Source organism: Globicephala melas, chromosome 7, assembly GCF_963455315.2.
Source record: "Globicephala melas chromosome 7, mGloMel1.2, whole genome shotgun sequence".
Lineage (NCBI taxonomy): Eukaryota > Metazoa > Chordata > Mammalia > Artiodactyla > Delphinidae > Globicephala > Globicephala melas.
Window position 1 is genome coordinate 34,864,737 of NC_083320.1, and position 19,712 is coordinate 34,884,448.

Below are 19,712 nucleotides of genomic sequence, written 5' to 3' on the forward strand. Positions count from 1 at the left end.
TGTGTGCTGATGGCTTATTTAATGTCTGTCTTCTGCATCAGCTGTAAACTCAAGGAGGGACCCTGTCTCCTGCTCACCATTATGTCTCCAAGGCCTTAGACAGTGCTTATTATTCACACATAGGTACTTAGTATTCAAGTGATTGAGTGAATAGGTGGATAAATGCCAAATGAGTTCAGACAGTATATATCGAGTTCATATATTCATATCTTTCAGTGTAAAAGAACAAGTTAATCTGGTAAATCCATGATTGGATTTGGAGTTAAGAATAAGTATCAACTATGGGGCAAGTCAGTAGGAGGTAAAAGGAAGATTGAGTCAAATGGAAAATCGGGGGGAAAAGAAAGGGAAAAGAAAGAATTTTAACTTTTGCTTATTATATGAAGATTTTAAAATGATGTTGGTAGTGAGTCTAAAGGAAGAGGAAGTAAAACATAATTTCCATGTGGAAAAAGATTCTCTAGCTGAGAAGGTTTTGGGTTTTTGGGTGGTAATTTGCCTCACCTCCCCCAATACCCCAAATTCAACAAATGGTTTGGTTTTTAAAGGCATAAACAGTAGGCTGAGATATATAATCTTTTTATTTCCGTTATGACCAGCTGAAATTACAGCTTTACATGAAAGTAATAGAGCAAATTCATTTTGACTTTACTCCAGAATTAAATTCAAATTTTATATATTTTTTTGCCCCAGGCTTTAACAGACTTCTGTGATTCGTATGGTTTAGTTTGCAATAAACCAACAGTTTGGGTTCTCCACTATCTTAACACATCTGGTGCAAGCTGTGAGAGTAGAATTATTGGTGTGTATTCCACAAAAACTGATGGAACAGATGCAATTGATAAGCAGCTGGGAGGAAGAATTCACAGTAAATGCGTTTTTAAAAGGTATGTCTGCGTTTAAATATGAAAACAACAAAATAAAGTCTTGGTCTCTTCTAAGAGGTGTTATTGAATGGAATATGTGGTTGACTAGGAAAGAAGCCAGTACCTCTCAACAGACAGAGTGAATCTCATAGCTGTCGAGATAGGCCTGTTTCATGAGGAGGTTGTAATTCAGACCATTTCACATCTGTATAAGCAATAGGCCATCTACGTGGTCTAGTACAGTGGTTCTCAACTGGGAGTGGTCATCAGAATCCCCTGAGAGGCATTATAAAAAGAGAAAAGAAAGAAAGAAAAGAAAAGCCACATGCCTGGGTATCTCCCCTCCACTATAGTCCAGGGACAGAAGCCTGGCCTAGAAGTCAGCAGGCCCACTGAGGGACCCAGCACTGGCCTGTGTCTTGGTGTCCTGGTTTGAGAAATGCTGAAAGACTTTTCATCTGGTCCCTCCCAACTTTAAAATTCTATGCCTTGAACATGTTAAATTCTTAAGGGTTATTCTGTTAATATTTTCCCTGTAATCTCATTTATACTAGTCAATTCACTTAGCAAAATTTTTTTTTTTAATTCTCTGAGAGATTGGATTGGGTCACATGCCAGTGACTAATGCACGACCACATGAGCTTGCTGTTTAGATAATTAATATGTTATCATTTTCTGAATTCTTTACAGGCAGGGATGTTTGTATATGATATATAAGTGCCTGACATAGTGCTAGGAAAGTTTTAGTCAAAGTTGAACCTTTTCTAACTTTACTGGAGTTAGGTGATTTTTTTAAGAAAACTTATTTTAAGGATTTGTTGATTTGTCTGCACAGTTTATATTGTGGAATTAACAAATACTTTACCGCAGTAAAAAGAGACTAAATGTAGGTTAGTACGTAAGTATAGTATATTATACTCATCTAGTATGTCGTATATAGAATATATATATATATATACATATATATATATATATATGCTTAAGGATCACAGAAGAACAACTACTCATTACCTACATATTTTTTTCCCTTAGTTAACAAGTACTTATTGAGTGTCTATTAGCTGTATATATACCTAGGTAGTATATTTTCATTACCTTTTGTAATATTTCTAGGGAGGCAGGAAATAATGTTCAGTATATTTGGAGCTATTATTCAGTAGCAGAATTGAAGGAAATGATGGATGCCTTTGATGCCTGGGAAGGAAAAGGTACAGTACAATTCTTTCATTTCATGGCAGAAAGTAGACTTTTCCTTAATAAGACAAAGCAAGTTCAAATACAGCATTTCTTTTTTTGAGAAAATGTTTTTGGTGTGGGTCCAGGTAGTTGTCACCTTATAGTAACACTGAGGCAGTTTACTTACAAATTTTTAAACCCCATGAATTGCTAGGTATTATTAATAATCTACAATACAGTAACCTAAAATACACTTTTGTTAGTTATGCTTATTTAGTTCAATTTAAAAAGAGTTTCTGGGGCTTCCCTGGTGGTGCAGTGGTTAAGAATCCGCCTGCCAATGCAGGGGACACGGGTTCGAGCCCTGGTCCAGAAAGATCCCACATGCCACAGAGCAACTAAGCCCGTGTGCCACAACTACTGAGCCTGCGCTCTAGAGCCCACGAGCCACAACTACTGACGCCCACGCGCCTAGAGCCCATGCTCCACAACAAGAGAAGCCACTACAATGAGAAGCCCGCGCACCACAACGAAGAATAGCCCCCGCTTGCTGCAACTAGAGACTGCCCGCGCACAGCAAGGAAGACCCAACACAGCCAAAAATAAATAAATAAATTTATTACAAAAAAAATAATAAAAAGAGTTTCTGTAGCACCTACTGTGTACCTAGCATTGTCCTAGGAAGTATACCTCTAAATTAAGCATAAAATGTGTAATCAAAAAAAAAATAAAGGGAGAGAGAGAAAATGAAAATCATGCTGGGAAGATATCTAAAGAGCCCTTAGAAAACAAATATTCTTTAAATGCACACTTTGAAATTTGACTGTCTTTACCAAGCTGCTTATGTGAGTTGATAATAGTAATGCTGCTTGATATTCAGTGTGATATGTAGTTTACATTCAGTATCTCTTAGTCCTAAAACAAGCCTATATGCTGGTTTACGATTTTATTGAAGAGGAGAAGAAGTCTCAGAGAGACATGCCACTTGCTTAAAGATCACAGAGGGTTAACTGTTCTATGCCTAAGTTTTTTTTCTTAATTAACATGTATTGAGTGTCAATTAGGTGCAAGCACTATAATTAAGTCCTAAAATTGTCCAAAGATAAATAAGACACATCTCAGTCCTCAAATGATCTTAAAAGCTGGTAGAGACAGACATTGCAAGTCATGTAAGATTGAATAAGGAAAGGAAGAGGCTTTTTAAAACTATCAGCTGTTCCTCTTTCAGGCAGGATGCTAGTACCAATCCTTTTTTTCCTCAACTTTGCCCCACTCAGTTTTCCTCCTTTTTCTTTTCATATCACGCCCTTCAAACAGATAGGATGAAGTGTGTTGAACAAAATGCTATTCTCTTTAAGCTTATTACTTGAGATTGAATTGACTTTGAGACACTTGGGCTTAAGTTGAAGAACTACCCCCCTGGTGTTCTTGTCTCCTTTTGTGCCGCTGGACTAGCAGCCTGCCTGGGAAGCTTTGGGAGGGCCTGGCTGGGTTTCTTTCTACACTGACTCAGGAAGCTGGAGCCGAGAGCTGGGATCACTGACTTTAACAAAGCGTGTGACTGATTTTAACTTTTTAGAAAGCATGCAATAGAGTAACATTGTTATCTAACAAAGTTCTGGAAGGCCTGTGGAAAGCCATAATACAGGAAACAGAAGTAAGAGAAAGAACTATTGAAAGGAAGAAGACAGTTATTGTTATTTGTGGACAGTATGTCTTTGTAGAAAACCCGAAAATAATCGACTAAAGGTATTTCAAATGATGAGTTTAGTAGACTAAACTAGCTAGATACAATATAAATAAAGATTAGCAGCTTACTTATGGTAAATTAATTAGAAATTATAGGAGAAAATCCCATTCACAATAGCAATAAACAAAAATAACTAGGCTGCGCCACCAAGAAATGCTTGGGTCCTTTACGAAGAAAACTGCTAAAATGTATTTATCTGTCCATCCATCCATCTATCCATCTATAAAAAAGAAGAGATGAAGATTACTGTGAGACATACCATGATCCTGAATGAGAAATCTGAATATTATAAAGATGTCAGTGTTTCTCAGATTAAATTATAGGTTTAACACAATTCCTACCAAAATATCAATGGACCTCTTTGGGAATCTTGAGGAAATGATCCTAAAATTCCTTTGAAAGAATAAACAGGTGAAATACCCCAAAACATTTTGGGAAGTAGAAGTCATTAGAGGGATGAGTTTAACTCTGTTTGATGGCCAAAATACTATATGTAGCTCTATACTAATAAAACCATGTCTTTCTGGTACAAGAATAGATGCAGAGATCAGGAGTAAAACCCATTAAATTTATAAGAATAAAATCACTATGTGATAAGAAAGCATTAAATACCAATAAAAAAGGATAGATTATTTGGGAGAAAAACAGAACTTTAACCTCACATCATTTATGAAAATAATCCCAGGTAGATTTATGAATGAAAAATGAAACTATTATAGACTATAATGAAATGTAAGCAAATAACTGATTTCTTAATAGGGAAAGAAATTATAAGCTTAAAATAAAACATAAAGACAAAGAAGTTTGATTACATAATATTTAATGTATTAACTTTAAAACATAAAACATTATAAATAAAATTTAGAAACTAATAAAAAACTTGGATAAAAGTGTTGCATTAACTGGACAAAGATTACCCTTATAATAAAGAGGGTTTATTTAAATTCATTAGAAAACCAGCTCAACCCTACTACAAATAAATGTATAAGGTTCATGGCCATAAAATTCCCAGAAAAGGAAATAAATGTGGCAGAGGTTCAAACTCATTATCAATGAACTATACATTAAATGAGAACTATTTTTTTATATACCAGATTAGTAAAGATCTCATGAATTCTTGGCAGGAATAAAGTTCATATTACTTTTTTTGGAAATAATTTATCAGTATGTATCAATAGCATCAAAATTGTTCATATTCTTTGAGCCAATAATTCTACTTCTAGAAATCTACCTTAAAGACAAAATCAAATGCAGACAAAGGCTTATGAACAGAGATGTTCAACTAAACATTATTCATAATAGGGAAAAAATAAAAGCAATCTAAATGTCTATAATACAGGGTTAAATACACATTGGCACATCCACAGGTTATAGAGGGATATAGCTATTAAAATTATTTTGAGGGAATTCCTGGGTGGTCTTTTGGTTAGGACTCCACACATCCACTGCAGGGAATATGGGTTCGATCCCTGGTTGGGGAACTAAGATCCCGCATGCTGCGTGGCTGAAAAAATAATAATGATAAAATAAAATTATTTTGAATAACTTTTTATGTTGATGAGTGCGCATGATAAAGTAAGAAATGGTCAAAAGCAGAAAACAAAATTAAATATAATGTGTTTTCAATTATGTGCATATCATACGAATAGAAAAAAGACTGGAATGAGATACATCAAAATGTCATGAGCCACGATTCCTAGTTTTAGGATTAGAAGTGATTTTTATTTTTTTTATATATACTTTTCTATATTTTCCAAGTTTTGTACAATGAATGTGAATTATAGGTAGGAAAAAAATGAAAGTCTTAAAAACAAATTGCAGTATATCCTTTTTTTTTTTTTTTTTTGCGGTACGCGGGCCTCTCACTGTTGTGGCCTCTCCCGTTGCAGAGCACAGGCTCCGGACACTCAGGCTCAGCAGCCATGGCTCACAGGCCCAGCCGCTCTGTGGCATGTGGGATCTTCCCGGACCGGGGCACAAACCCGTGTCCCCTGCATTGTCAGGTGGACTCCCAACCACTGCGCCACCAGGGAAGCCTGCAGTATATCCATTTAAAGGAATACTCAGAAATAAAAAGAGATGATTATTGATACATATATCAACATGGATGAATCTTCAAAGCATCATGGTAAAGAAGCCAGACACAAAAGGCTATGTGGTGTATGATTCCATTTATATGATACTTTGGAAAAGGCAAAACTAAGGAATGGAGGACAGGGCATCAACTGTGGAAGGGTAGGAGGGAACTTTTTGGGGATGATAGAAATGTTCTGTATCTTGATTGTGGCCATAGTTACATGACTGTATACATCTGTCAAAACTCAGTGTACTTAAAAAGAGTGAATTTTATTTTATGTAAATTATATCTCAATAAACCTGACTTAAAAATAAAAACTTAATGGATGAGATTTGGTGATGGCTTTGTAGCATAAGTAGGTTTGGGAGTATGATCAAGCAGTTCTAGAAAGTTGTTGTCTTAAAATGAGGTCCATAGACTTCGAGTATTTGGACATGTCTATTATATATAATAACTTATGTGCCCAGCTTGCTAAGTTGTTTGTTATTACTAGCCCTTTAATGATTAAAAAAGAAGACACCAGATTCCTTCTTGGGACTTAAAGGTTACTGTTGTTTTTAATACCAAGCAGTTTTTATTCAGCATCATTCTTTAAGCCTTTTTTAATGTGTCTATGTATAATTTTTATGGTTCTTTTTTTTAAAAATGAGGTGAAATTCACACAGCATAGAATTAATTACAGTATACATTTCAGTGACATTTGCTACATTAACAGTGTGTGTAACCAGCACCTCTATTTAGTTCCAAAACACTTCTGTCACCACAAAAGGAAACCCAGTATCCATTAAGCAGTTACTCTGCATTCCCCTCTCCCCTCAGCCCCTGGCAACTACCAGTCAGCTCTCTGTCTCAGTGGATTTGTGTATTCTGGATATTTATATAAATGGAATCATACAATATATAACCTTTTGTGTCTGGCTTCTTTCACTTAGCATAAGGTTTTTAAGCTTCATAAGAATACATTTTCAGGGACTTCCCTGGTGGCGCAGTGGTTAAGCATCCGCCTGCCAATTCAGGGGACACAGGTTCGTTCCCTTGTCCGGGAAGATCCCACATGCCGCGGAGCAGCTAAGCCTGTGCACCACAACTACTGAGCCTGTGCTCTAGAGCCCGCGAGCCACAACTACTGAGCCCACGTGCCACAACTACTGAGCCCACAAGCCACAACTACTGAGCCCGCGTGCCACAGCTACTGCAGCCCGTGCGCCTAGAGCCCATGCTCCACCGCACTGAGAAGCCCGCGCAGCACAACGAAGAGCAGCCCCCGCTCGCTGCAACCACAGAAAGCCCGCGCGCAGCAATGAAGACCCAACACAGCCAAAAATAAATTTAAAAAAAAAAGGAATACATTTTCAGCTTTCAATCAGAAACATATCAAACTATTATATATAGAATGGATAAACAACAAGGTCCTATTGTATAGCACAGGGAACTGTATTCAATATCCTGTGATAAACCATAATGGAAAAGAATATGAAAAAAAAAATATATATATATATACACATACACATATGTATGTATGTATAACTGAATCACTTTGCTGTACAGCAGAAATTAACACAACATTGTAAATCAACTATACTTCAATAGAATAAATTTAAACAAAGAAATGTATCAGATTTAAAAATTAAGTGAATTTGACTGGAATCTTGGCCTGCCACATTAACACAGATTATTCTTGTTTGAAAAGATGCCTATAAGGTATTGATACCTCATATTCATATAGTGGTTGCCTCTTACAGAGTGGTTCACAAAATTTATCTGATTTGATGATTGCAGCAACCTAGTGAGGTAGACAGGGCAAGTGTTAGAACCCCTACTGTCCAATCCTTTCACATTACTACCAACACTGTGACTTATAATAAAGGCACCTAACATCTCTTGAGTGCTAAGTCTGTGCCAGGCCCTGTTCTAGGCATTTTGTTTTTATTTTCTCATTTAATTATCGCAGCAAGGTATGTACTATTATTGTCATCATTTCACAGATGAGAAAATTTTCCCAAGGTGATATGATTAGTGAATAACAGAAATGGGATCCAGACCCAGGCAGTTTTGGCTCCAGTGCCTGTGCCCTTAACCAGCATACACTCAGTTGCCCAAGGTCTGTATAACGACCTCTGGTTATCAGTGGCAGAGCTGGGGCGGCTGGTAGCCAGCTCTTTCTGGACCCGGGTCATGAGCTATGCCACTATTGCCCTGGCTCTTCTTGGGAGCACTTCCTGCTTATACTTCTCTTCATCAAATGGGAGTCATGAACCTTAAACTTTTTCTGGCCGGTCTTATACAAAAGTGTTGCTGAGCCTTTGGCAGTGGACAGTGGTTCTCTAAATTGTCTTTTTATCTTCCAGGTGTTAGCTACTGGCGGGTGCCTCATGAACTGATAGAATGTTGGACTCTGGAAGAGCGGCCTTTACATGGAAGCCTACGTCACATGGCCCCAATTCGAAAGAGGTTATCTGTTCTTTGTTGATTTTTAAAAAATTAATCTATGACCTATATTTTTACTGCCTCTACTGGGGGAGTGAATAATGGTTCTTGACCTCATTGAGCTTATTAATCACCTAGGTGAATATTCTGCCTTACCATCAAAGTATAAATCTTTATTTATTTATTTTTGGCTGCATTGGGTCTTCGTTGCTGAGTGTAGGCTTTCTCTAGTTGCAGTGAGCGGGGGCTACTCTTCGTTGTGGTGCACAGGCTTCTCTGCGGTGGCTTCTCTTGTTGCGGATCACGGGCTCTAGGCGTGCGGGCTTCAGTAGTTGTGGCACACAGGCTCGGTAGTTGTGGCTCGCGGCCTCTAGAGCGCAGGCTCAGTAGTTGTGGTGGACGGGCCTAGTTGCTCCACGGCATGTGGGATCTTCCCGGACCAGGGCTCGAACCTGTGTCCCCTGCATTGGCAGGTGGATTCTCAACCACTGCATCACCAGGGAAGCCCCAAAATGTAAATCTTGAGGGAATACCCTGGCAGTCAGTGGATAGGACTCTGTGCTCTCACTGCTGAGGGCCCGGGTTCAATCCCTGGTCAGGGAAATAAAATCCCACAAGCTGTGTGGCGTGGCCAAAATAAAAAAAAAAATCAAATGCAAAGTTACCAGAACTATGTAAAAAGTGGAAGTAATTCTTTAAAACTGAGTTATATGGTATGTTCTTTTTGGGAGACTATGATTTTAAAAATACTACTGGACACAGTGAGAATGCTGTGGTAAGTATTTTTCCCCACTAAAGTGAAATCCCAGATTTTACTGGCAATAGTCAAGAAATTTATTAGACTTAATATTTGAAATTTCCTGTGATTTATTCTGAATCCCTTTCTCCTTCCTGTTACCACAAATAACATTTTTATTTAGTAGTATTATCTTGTGTTCTATGAAATCATTAGCACTGAATTCACTCCACATCTGTGTCTTTCACTGTGGTTTAAGTACATTTAAAATTATATTTCATTTTCATTGTCTGGGTAGTATTCATGACTTTCAGACATTCTGATTTCTTGATCATCTATTCTAGAATTTGATTCAGGGCCCGTATGAAATTTCAGACTGCTTTCTTACTTTTGCCCTCTGGATCTTTCACAGAGGTGCAGAGAATTTTATTCAGTTTTTAGTAGTAAATCATACGTTAAAACAGATCTTTTTGCTTAAAGGCTCTCATTTTATTCTCATTTATTTTGGTGTTCGAACTTATAGTTAGCAAATATTATTTGGGTCTAGAGCAGTAGTTCTCCATTGGGGGCAGTTTTGTTCCCCAGGGGATATATTTGGTAACGTTTGGAGACACTGTCAGGTGGGGGATGTTGCTGGCATCCAGAGGGTAGAGGCCAGGGTTGCTTCTAAACGTCCTAGAATGCAGGGGGCAGCCCCCCATGACAAAGAATTGTTGAATCCCAAATGGCAATAGTGCTCAGGTGGAGCAACCTTGGACTAGAGTCCAGTGGAAGATGTGTACAAAATATAAAGCAAGCAGAAATGGTTTTATGGAAACTCTCCTCTGTGTTAGTTGTCTTTTTCCTCTGGGATTTTATTAAGTATCATTTTTGATTCATGGACCAGGTAACGATGACTTGGAAGCACTTGTGAGGTCCCAAAGAACCATTTCTCACCTACAAAATTTTAGTTATGTTCAGTAGAGTTTTGAGGTTGAATATATTATATTTCAAATCACTATGCTATTATGATCCCATTTCCAAAAATCAGAGTTCAGTATTTTACATTTGCCTCTGAAAACACAACAGTGCTGAGTCAGAGGAAGAAGACTTGGAGGATTGCCATTACACATGTTCAGAAGGTGATCTTCATGAAGTGAAACTGATGGAAGCAGTGGAAGGAGCAGGCAGGCTTTTGACAGTGGTTGCTTGACAGTTTGACAGTTTTAAGGTCATTTAAAATAATGTTCCATGTGACTTTTTTCCTTCATTTTGTTGGTATAGTGTATCATATTGACTGATTTGTGGATGTTGAACCATCCTTGCATCCCTGGAGTAAATCATCATGTGTGTTCCTTTTAATGTATTGTTGAATTCAGTTTGCTAGTATTTTTTTTTGAGGATTTTTTGCATTTATGTTCATCAGGGATATTGGTGTGTAACTTTCTTATGGCATCCTTGTCTGGTTTTGGTATCAGGGTACTACTGGTCTTAATGAATTTGAGAGTTCCCTCCTCTTTTGTTTTTTGGAAGTGTTTGAGAGGGACTGGTATTAATTCTTTGAAGAATTGGTTTGGTAGAATTCACCAGTGAAGCTGTCTGGTCCTGAACTTTTGTTTGTTAGGAGATTTCAATCTCCTTAGTAGTCATTGGTCTGTTCAGATTTTCTATTTCATCATGATTTAGTCTTGGTAGGTTGTATGTTTTTAGGAATTAATTCATTTCTTCTAGGTTGTCCAATTTGTTGGCATATAATTGTTCATAGTAGCCTCTTATTATCCTTTGTATGTCTATGGTATCAGTTTCAACATCTCCTCTTTCATTTCTGATTTTGAGTTCTCTCTTTTTTCTTGGTGAATCTAGCTAAAGGTTTGTCAATTTTGTTTATCTTTTCAGAAAATCAGTTGTTAGTTTTATTGATCTTTCCTATTGTCTTTTTAGTCTCTATTTCATTCATTTCTATTCTAATCTTTGTTATTTCCTTCCTTCTGCTAACTTTTGTTTGATCTTTTTCTAGTTCCTTGAGGTGTAAAGTTAGGTTGTTTATTTGATATTTATCCTATTTCTTGAGGTAAACATTGCTATGAACTCTCTTAGGACTGCTTTCACTGCATCCTACAAATTTTGGTATGTTACATTTCCATTTTTATTTGTCTCAAGGTATTTTTTGATTTCTCTCTTGATTTCTTCTTTGACCCATTGGTTGTTCAGTAACTTGTTTAATCTCTATGTATTTGTGAATTTTCCAGTTTTCTTTGTGTAATTAATTTCTAGTTTCATACCATTGTGGTCAGAAAAGGAGCTTGATATGATTTCAGTTGTCTTAAACTTACTGAGACTCATATCGTGGCCTAACACATGATCTATCATGGAAAGTGTTCCATGTGCACCTGAGAAGATTGTGTACTATGTTATTTTTGGATGGAATGTTCTGTAAATATCTGTTAAGTCCATCTGGCCTAACATGTCATTTAAGGCCAATGTTTCCTTATTGATTTTCTATCTGTAGGATCTATCCATTGATGTAAGTGGGGTATTGAAGTTTCCCACTATTATTGTATTGCTCTCTGTTTCTTCCTTTAGTTCTGTTAATATTTGCCTTATTTTTTAGGTGCTCCTATTTTGGGTGCATTAATATTTACAAATGTTATATCCTCTTGTTGGATTGACCTTTTTAAGATTATGTAATGCCCTTTTTTGTCTCTTATTATAGTCTTTGTTTTAAAGTCTATTTTATCTTATATACGTATAGCTACTCCAGCTTTCTTTTGATTTCTTTTGGTTTGCATGGAATATCTTTTCCCATCCCTTCACTTTCAGTGTGTGTGTATCCTTACACTTAAGTGAGTCTTTTGTGGGCAGCATATAGATGGGTCTTATTTTTTGATCTATTCAGCCACTCTGTGAATTTAATCCATTTGCATTTAAAGTAATTATTGATAGATATGTACTTATTTCCATTTTGTTGATTGTTTTCTGATTGTTTTTATAGTTCGTCTCTGTTCCTTTCTTCTCATGCTCTCTTCCTTTATGGTTTGATGACTTTCTTTAGTGGTATGATTATATTCCTTTCTGTTTATCTTTTGTGTATTTACTATAAGTTTTTGCTTTGTGGTTACCATGAGGCTTACATATAACAACTTATATCTATAACAGTCTGTTTTAAGTTGATAACAACTTAAGTTTGATTCCATTGTAAAGCTCAACATTATACTATCCCCTGCCACGTTTTAGGTTTTTGGTGTCATATTTTACATCTTTTTATATTGTGTATTCCATAACTAATTATTGTAATCATAGTTATTTTTATTACTTTTTTCTTTTAACCTTTATACTAACTTTATAGTGATTAATATACTACCTTTACTATATATTTACCTTTCCAGTGAGATTTATTCTTTCATATGTGTTGTTACTAATTAGTGCCCTTTCTTTTCAGCTTAAAGAAGTCCCTTTAACACTTCTTGTAAGGCCAGTTTAATGGTGATGAACTCCTTTAGCTTTTGTTTGTCTGGAAAACTCTTTATTATTCCTTCAATTCTGAATGGTAATTTTGCTGGGTAGAGTATTCTTGGTTGGATTTTTTTCTTTTACTACTTTGAATATATCATGCCACTCCTTTCTGGCTTGCAAAATTTCTGCTGAAAATCTCCTGATGGTCTTATAGGGGTTCCTTTTTATATAACAAGTTATTTTTCTCTTGCTGTTTTTAAGATTTTCTCCTTGTCTTTCACTTTTGACATTTTAATTATAATGTGTCTTAGTGTGGGTCTCTTTGAGTTCATCTTGTTTGGAATTCTCTGGACTTCCTGGATCTGGATGTCTCTTTCCTTTCTCAGCTATATAGTTTTCAGCTATTATTTTTTCAAATAAAATTTCTTCTCCTTTCTCTCTGTCTTCTTCTGGGAGCCCTATAATGTGAATGTTAGTCCATTTGATGTTGTCCCGTAAGTCCCTTAAATTATCTTCACTTTTTTTCCATTCTTTTTCTTTATTCCTGCTTTTATTGGGTGAATTCCACTGCCCTGACTGAGTTGACTGATCCTTTCTTCTGCTTCATCTGGTCTGCTGTTGAACCCCTCTAGTGTGTTTATCAGTTCAGTTATTGTATTCTACAGCTGCATGTAAATTTCCCCTTCAGGAGACACTGGCACTTTGGAGTGTGGCAGAAGGTGGGTGCGAAGATAGCACCCACCCTATGAGGTCTCTGGGAAAGATTATAGTCAGCCCCTAGATGCGTGTTTAATTAGAAATCTGCCCCTCAGGCTGCAGTCATGATGATCAGCTAACAGACCTCCTTCAGGGAAAGACTGAGCTTCTGGATCTGTTGCCTCTTGTTGTGTGCTGGGGTGGTAGCTGGTTAAGAACTCTTTCTCCATTGGTTACAGTCCTGTGGGACCCACAAGCATAAGCCCTACTGGCCGCCAGAGCCATGCAACGTAGAGGTGTCTCTTGGCAGCATTTGCAAAAATTGGGGTACCAGACAAGGCTATGAGCTCCTTTCTGGGTTAACAGCAATTGTTACAGTCCCATGGGACCAGGAATGCAAGCTCCACTGGCCTCCAGAGCCAGGCAATCAGGAGTTGTCTCCTGGCTAAGAGCCATAAAAAGTGAGGGTTCCAGATGAGTGTAAAAGCTCTCTTCTGGGAAATACTGGTGCTCTGGAGCACAGCAAAGGGAGAGCATGAAGATGGTACCTGCTAGTCTTCATTCCCAGAGAGTGTTCCAGCAGGCTTCTAGATGTGTGTGTTAAATTAGACGCCTGCCCCTCAGGCCAGCACTTTTCTATCAGCAGGTGAGCTACTTTACTGTTTAAGTCTCAGTGCAATTGGCCGCTTTTGAACTGGGCCCTGGGGTGGGTGAATCTGAGCATGTGGACCCTTGAAGAGCTGTTTATCAGATTGCTATAGTCTTGTGGGCCTCGGAACTTGAACCCTGTTGATTTTCAAAGTTAAATGTTTTGGGGGCTCATCTCTCAAGTGCATGTCTTAAAAACTGGGGAGCCCGATATGGGGTTTGAATCTTTCCCTCCTTAGGGAGAAGATGCAGGTTTTGACTTTCTTCCTGGTTGCGGATTACTGCATTGGGGGATGGGTTTATGGCAAGATTGTGTTCCAGCTTCTCCTACCTGCTTCAATTTTGTTTTCTTCTCAGTTGCCCAATATGTAGTTGTCACTCAGCCGGCCTTTAGGTTTTATTTAAGAGGAAATTGTTCCATATATAACTGTAAACTCAGGGTGTCCATTGGAGGTGAGTTCAGTATCTTCCTATGTTGTCATCTTGAACTGGAAACAATCTATCAAATGGTTTTTATATCATATCAAAAATCATATGATCATCTCAATAGACGCAGAAAAGGTATTTGACAAAATTCAGCATCCATTTATGATAAAAATTCTCAGCACAGCAGGTATAGTGAGGATGTACCTCAACATAATAAAGCCTTATATGACAAGCCTACAGCAAACATACTCAGTGGTGAGAAGCTCAAAGCATTTCCTCTAAGATCAGGAACAAGATAAGGACCCCCACTCTCACTGTTTTTACTAAACATAGTATTGGAAGTCCCAGCCAGAGCAATTAGGCAAGAAAAGTAAATTAAAAATATCCATATTGGAAAGGAAGAAGTAAAACTGTCACTGTTTGCAGATGACATGATATTATATATAGAAAACCCTAAATACTCCACAAAAAAACTGTTAGAACTAATAAACAAAATCAATACACAAAAATCTGTTGCATTTCTATATGCTAATAATGAACTATCAGAAAGAGAAATTAAGAAAATCCAGTTTATGGTTGCATCAAGAAGAATAAAATGCCTAGGAATAAATTTAACCAAGGAGATAATAAAAAACCTGTATGTTGAAAACTGTAAGACGTTAATGAAAGCAATTGAAGAAGACACAAATAAATGGAAAGATAGTCCCTATTCATGAATTGGAAGAATTAATATTATTAAAATGCCTGTATTCCCCAAAGCAATATACAGATTCAGTGCAATCCCTATCAAAATTCCAATGACGTTCACAGAAGTAGGACGAACAATCCTAAAATATGTATGGAACCACAAAAGACCCTAAATAGCCAAAGCAATCTTGAGAAAGAAGAACAAAGCTGAAGGCATCATGCTCCCTGATTTCAAACTATATTCCAATCTATAGTAATTTAAATGGTATGGTATTGGCATAAAAACAGACACACAGATCAGTGGAACAGAAGAGAGAGACCAGAAATAAACCCATATATATAGGCCAACTGATTTACAACAAAGGAGCCAAAAATATACAATGCAGAAAGGTATCTTCAATAAACGGTGTTGGGAAAATTGGATATCCACATGCAAAAGAATGAAACTGGACCACTATCTTACACCATACTACACAAAAATTAACTCAAAATGGATTAAAGACTTGAATGTAAACCATAAAACTCCTAGAAAAAAAAATAGGTGGTAAGCTCCTTGACATAGGTCTTAGTGATGATCTTTTAATCAGACATGAAAAGCAACAGAAGCAAAAATAAACAAGTGGGACTACATCAAACTAAAAAAGCTTCTGCACAGCAAAGGAAACCATCAACAAAATGAAAAGGCAAACTACTGGATGGTAGAAAATATTTGCAAATCATATATCTGATAAGGGGCTAATATCCAAAATATATAAAGAACTCATACAGCTCAATAGCAGAAAAACAAACAATCTGATTCAAAAATAGACAGAAGATCTGAATAAACATTTTTCCAAAGAAGACATATAGATGACCAATGGGTAATGAAAAGATGCTCAACATCATTAATCATCAGGGAAATGCAAATCAAAACCACAATGAGATATCACCTCATGCTTGTTAGAATGGCTGTCATCAAAAAGACAGGAAATAAATGTTGGCAAGGATGTGGAAAAAAAGGAACCATTGTGCACTGTTAGTGGGAATGTAAATTGGTGCAGCCACTATGGAAAATAATGTGAAAGTTCTTCAAAAAATTCTAAGTAGGACTAACATATGATCCAGCAATTCTACTTCTGGGTGTCTATCCAAAGAAAGCAAAAACACTAACTCATAAAGATATATGTACCCCCATGTTCATTAAAGCATTATTTACAATAGCCAAGATATAAAAACAACCTAAGTGTCCATTGATGGATGATGATATAAAGAAATTGTGGTATGTGTGTATATATATATATATTTGCAACAAATGGACCTTGAGGATATTATGCTAAGTGAAATAAGTCAGACAGAGAAAGACAAATACCATATGAGCTGTCTTTTATGTGGAATCTTAAAAACAAACAAACAACAAACAAACAAAATCCAAAGCAAAAAAACAGGGAAATGATTGGTAGTTGCCAGAGGTGGGGGGGGGGGCAGTGGGAGAAATGGGTGAACTGTTTTTTGTTTGTTTGTTTTAGTTTAAACAAAATGAATAAAAAATAAATTAAATAAGGTAAAACAGTGTTTCCACTTCAGGCTTTTTATAGTGAATGGCAGCTCAGCTGAGGAATCTTTGAAGGTTTGTCCAATACTTCTCGAATTCAAAAACCGTCTAACTATACCATGAGTTCGACTATTCTAGCAGTTCCCAAAATGTGTTCCATAGCATGATAATTTTACTGGGTGCCAAAGGGTGCATTACAGAATGATTGGGAAATATGGATTCAACAAAGCTAAACAGGTGTCTTTAGTATAGAATCTTTAATTTGTTAATATAGAGTTTAAAGCTTTAGGAGGAGAATAACATATGCAGTAGCATTTCTCAAGTTTATTTGTGAAACCCTTTTTTCCTCAGTAAATCTCTTGAAACTGCTATTCTGGGAAAAACAACTTGAGATACTCCTGGTTATCCTCTGGATCACATCAGAATTTGTGAGAACTGAGTAATGTGCTGTGTAATTCCAGTGTCACGCTCCAAATTTTAACTTGCTGGTATTAACATTATGAGTGAGTTTGAAAGAGTGTATTCCAGTTGAAACAATCTTTTGTAAACTTGCTAATTTACTTATTGACCTTGGTGGGAGATGAGAGATGAGGTAGGTTGATACCTCTTGGCTCAAATTCTTGACGAAAACCTTTTTATTCACCCTGAAGGTAGACTTTGGAGACGTTTTCATTAGTTACATAACCTGTAACTGCTGGTTTACAGGACCAGCTGTTTGACAAGAACCTGCTTCTCTATTTACAGGCGACTGATAGCGCCCAATGAAGAGGAAGAAGGAGGCGTGAACTGTAAGACTGGTCCTAAGCCAGTACGATTTTTGGGGCCTTCCACCAGCACCCAAATTAAAGTCAAGAACTCGGCTTCCGTCAGGGTGCCTCCGGCCAGTGTACCGCAGCCCTGGTCCCGGGCATCCGTGAACCCGGCTGCAGGAGGAAGGGCAGCTCAGCGCTCTGCACCGTTGAAAGCCCCGTCCCCGGTGGGCACAGGCCTGCCCGGGCATCCCCAGGCTGCCCACGAGACCGGGGGTGCTGAGAACGGGGCCATGCACCCACCTCCAGCTAAGGTTCTGCTCTGCGACAAAAAGGCCACCCCGCACCGAGTGATAAAACTGAAGCGGACTCCCTTGTGCGCTACGGGGCCTTCAACGCCCGCCTGCACCGTGGCCAGGCCGGCAGGGCCCCCAGAGCCGAACCCCGACGCCGCCAGCGCCCTGGGCACGCGGACTGAGAACGGGCAGGGCCAGACCGATTGATGGAAACGGGGACTCAGGGTGTCCCGTTTGCCTCTCCGAGCTTACAACCTGTTTAATACAAATGCGGCACTCTTTCCCGATGCAGTCAGGATGAAAACTTGTTTCTTTCTATTTAGGGTGAATTGTGTGAAGTAGGAATGGAGGAGGGAGACTGTAAGTGGTTGGGCCTATTTTTACTTCTCATTTTCCCAACGTTTAAATTATTTGTCTAGGGATGGTTTTAATTTCAGGTTTTTTAATGTGTGTGGGCTTTTTTTTTTAATGTTTAATTGGTATTAAGGCAACAAAACAGTAGAGCAAAATCATCCCTAGCAAGTCCACTTTGTTGCTGAAATAATTATAGATTTTAGGCACTTATTTAATGTTACTCATTGCAGCCCAGGGATAGGAGTGAGATTTGGGCTTAGCTTTCAGTCTGGTGAAATAGAGAGGGTGATATTAGTGCTTCCCAGTGCTATGTCCCAGATGGGGGGAGATTTGAGAGAAAATGTAGATCAAGGTGAACTCCCTGCAGGGCACTCTCAGTCTCAAAAGGTAGCATGAAAAGAAATGAGGGGGAGGGGGAAAAAAAGACAATAATTTGAGATCACACTTTGACTTCCACTTAATGGAACAATTTTCTTTCCTAGATTGGCTTTTCTTACTCTTTTCCTAGCAGATTTAGTTATACCTCGCAAGAAGATTTCTTGGAATAAGAACTATATAACATGTCATGGAATGAACTGTTAAAATATTTTTTCATTTGAGTAGTGAAGTTTTGAAAGTACTTTGAAGAGAAAGTTTAACTTTTTAACTAAAGTTAATATTTTTTTTCAGAAATGACCATTAAAGAGTTATTCTGATGATACAATATGATTTTTTATCATACAGTTTCCACATAACTTGAATTTAATATTTTAAAACAGAGTATTTTGATTAATCTTCTATTTTTTCACAACTATTTAGTTGTATGTGTTTACACGTACATGTTATGTTTTATAATTGGATCACATATTTCTATCTTCAGTGAGCAGTATGCCGTCAGTGTGTTAAAAATAAGTTCATAAAGCAAGGTACTTTTTACTCAGTGCTTATCATTGTACTTTTACTGGTTTAAAAGAGTAAAGTAAATATACTCAAAACATTACTTTTTACAAAATAAAAAAACCCTTTCCGTAAAAAGTGACATTTTTCTGTGACTGTACTTATTTTTAAGCCTTGGAGCCCTTTGGTAGTTTGAAAGCTTGTTCGTTTATATAGGTTATCTATTTCTGCTCACAAAATTGCTTTCTTATCTAGTTAATGTATGAAATCGTTAAACCGATTTTGGATAGCTATCCAAATACCAGCAGCCTTTTTAAAGTAAGTGGTTTATTTGGCTAGAAAAAGTGAATATTTAAAACTAAAGATTCATGAATGATATTCCCCTGGGGAATATATAAAATATTCAGTCACCTTGCAAAATACTATTACATAGAATCCAGGTCTTCTGAAAATTAAAGACCATAGTGAGTTTTGAGAACTTCCGTTTAGGATATTATTGGTATTGTTTGATCTACAACATTTTGAATTGCTGATTCATGTAAGAAAATTTTATACTAATAGACGTGTATTTTACACATAATAAACATTTGTCTGGAAAGGAAACATGTTGAAGGTTAATCATGGTTGATTCAGTCAACAGCCTGCATTTCTTTACATCAAGTAGTTTAAGGGACGTCTATTGAGCACATTTGGCTTTTATAAGAGGAGAGTTTTTGGAATAACTGTTGGGCCATGGTTCAGCTGAGGTGGATAGGGACAAACCATCCCTTATGGGTATCAGGAGTCAAAATCAACTTCAGAATGCTCCAGTAACTTGAACATTACTTTATTTGGGTGTGGTTCCCTGGGGATTAGGTTCATTTCGCATGAAGACACGTTTTTCCTAATACCAGACTCTGTAAGCATAAGAGTTGGTAGCTCATCATAACCCATTGGTCTTCCTGGAAAATAAAAATTTTTTTAAAGGAAAGCATGTTTTATAAAC

The 19,712-nt window shown here is 37.3% G+C and overlaps 1 protein-coding gene across 1 annotated transcript in view; it reads left to right on the forward strand.

The window, feature by feature from the left end:
* KCTD18 (potassium channel tetramerization domain containing 18) overlaps positions 1-18,786 on the forward strand; it is a 31,023-nt gene extending 12,237 nt beyond the window's left edge. The window contains exons 4-7 of the mRNA XM_030855255.2: positions 694-887; positions 1,980-2,074; positions 8,218-8,320; positions 17,197-18,786. Of these exons, the coding sequence (XP_030711115.1) occupies positions 694-887; positions 1,980-2,074; positions 8,218-8,320; positions 17,197-17,704 (900 nt within the window). The 3' untranslated portion in view covers positions 17,705-18,786. The remainder of the gene's footprint in view (positions 1-693; positions 888-1,979; positions 2,075-8,217; positions 8,321-17,196) is intronic.
* Positions 18,787-19,712: the final 926 nt, after the last annotated feature.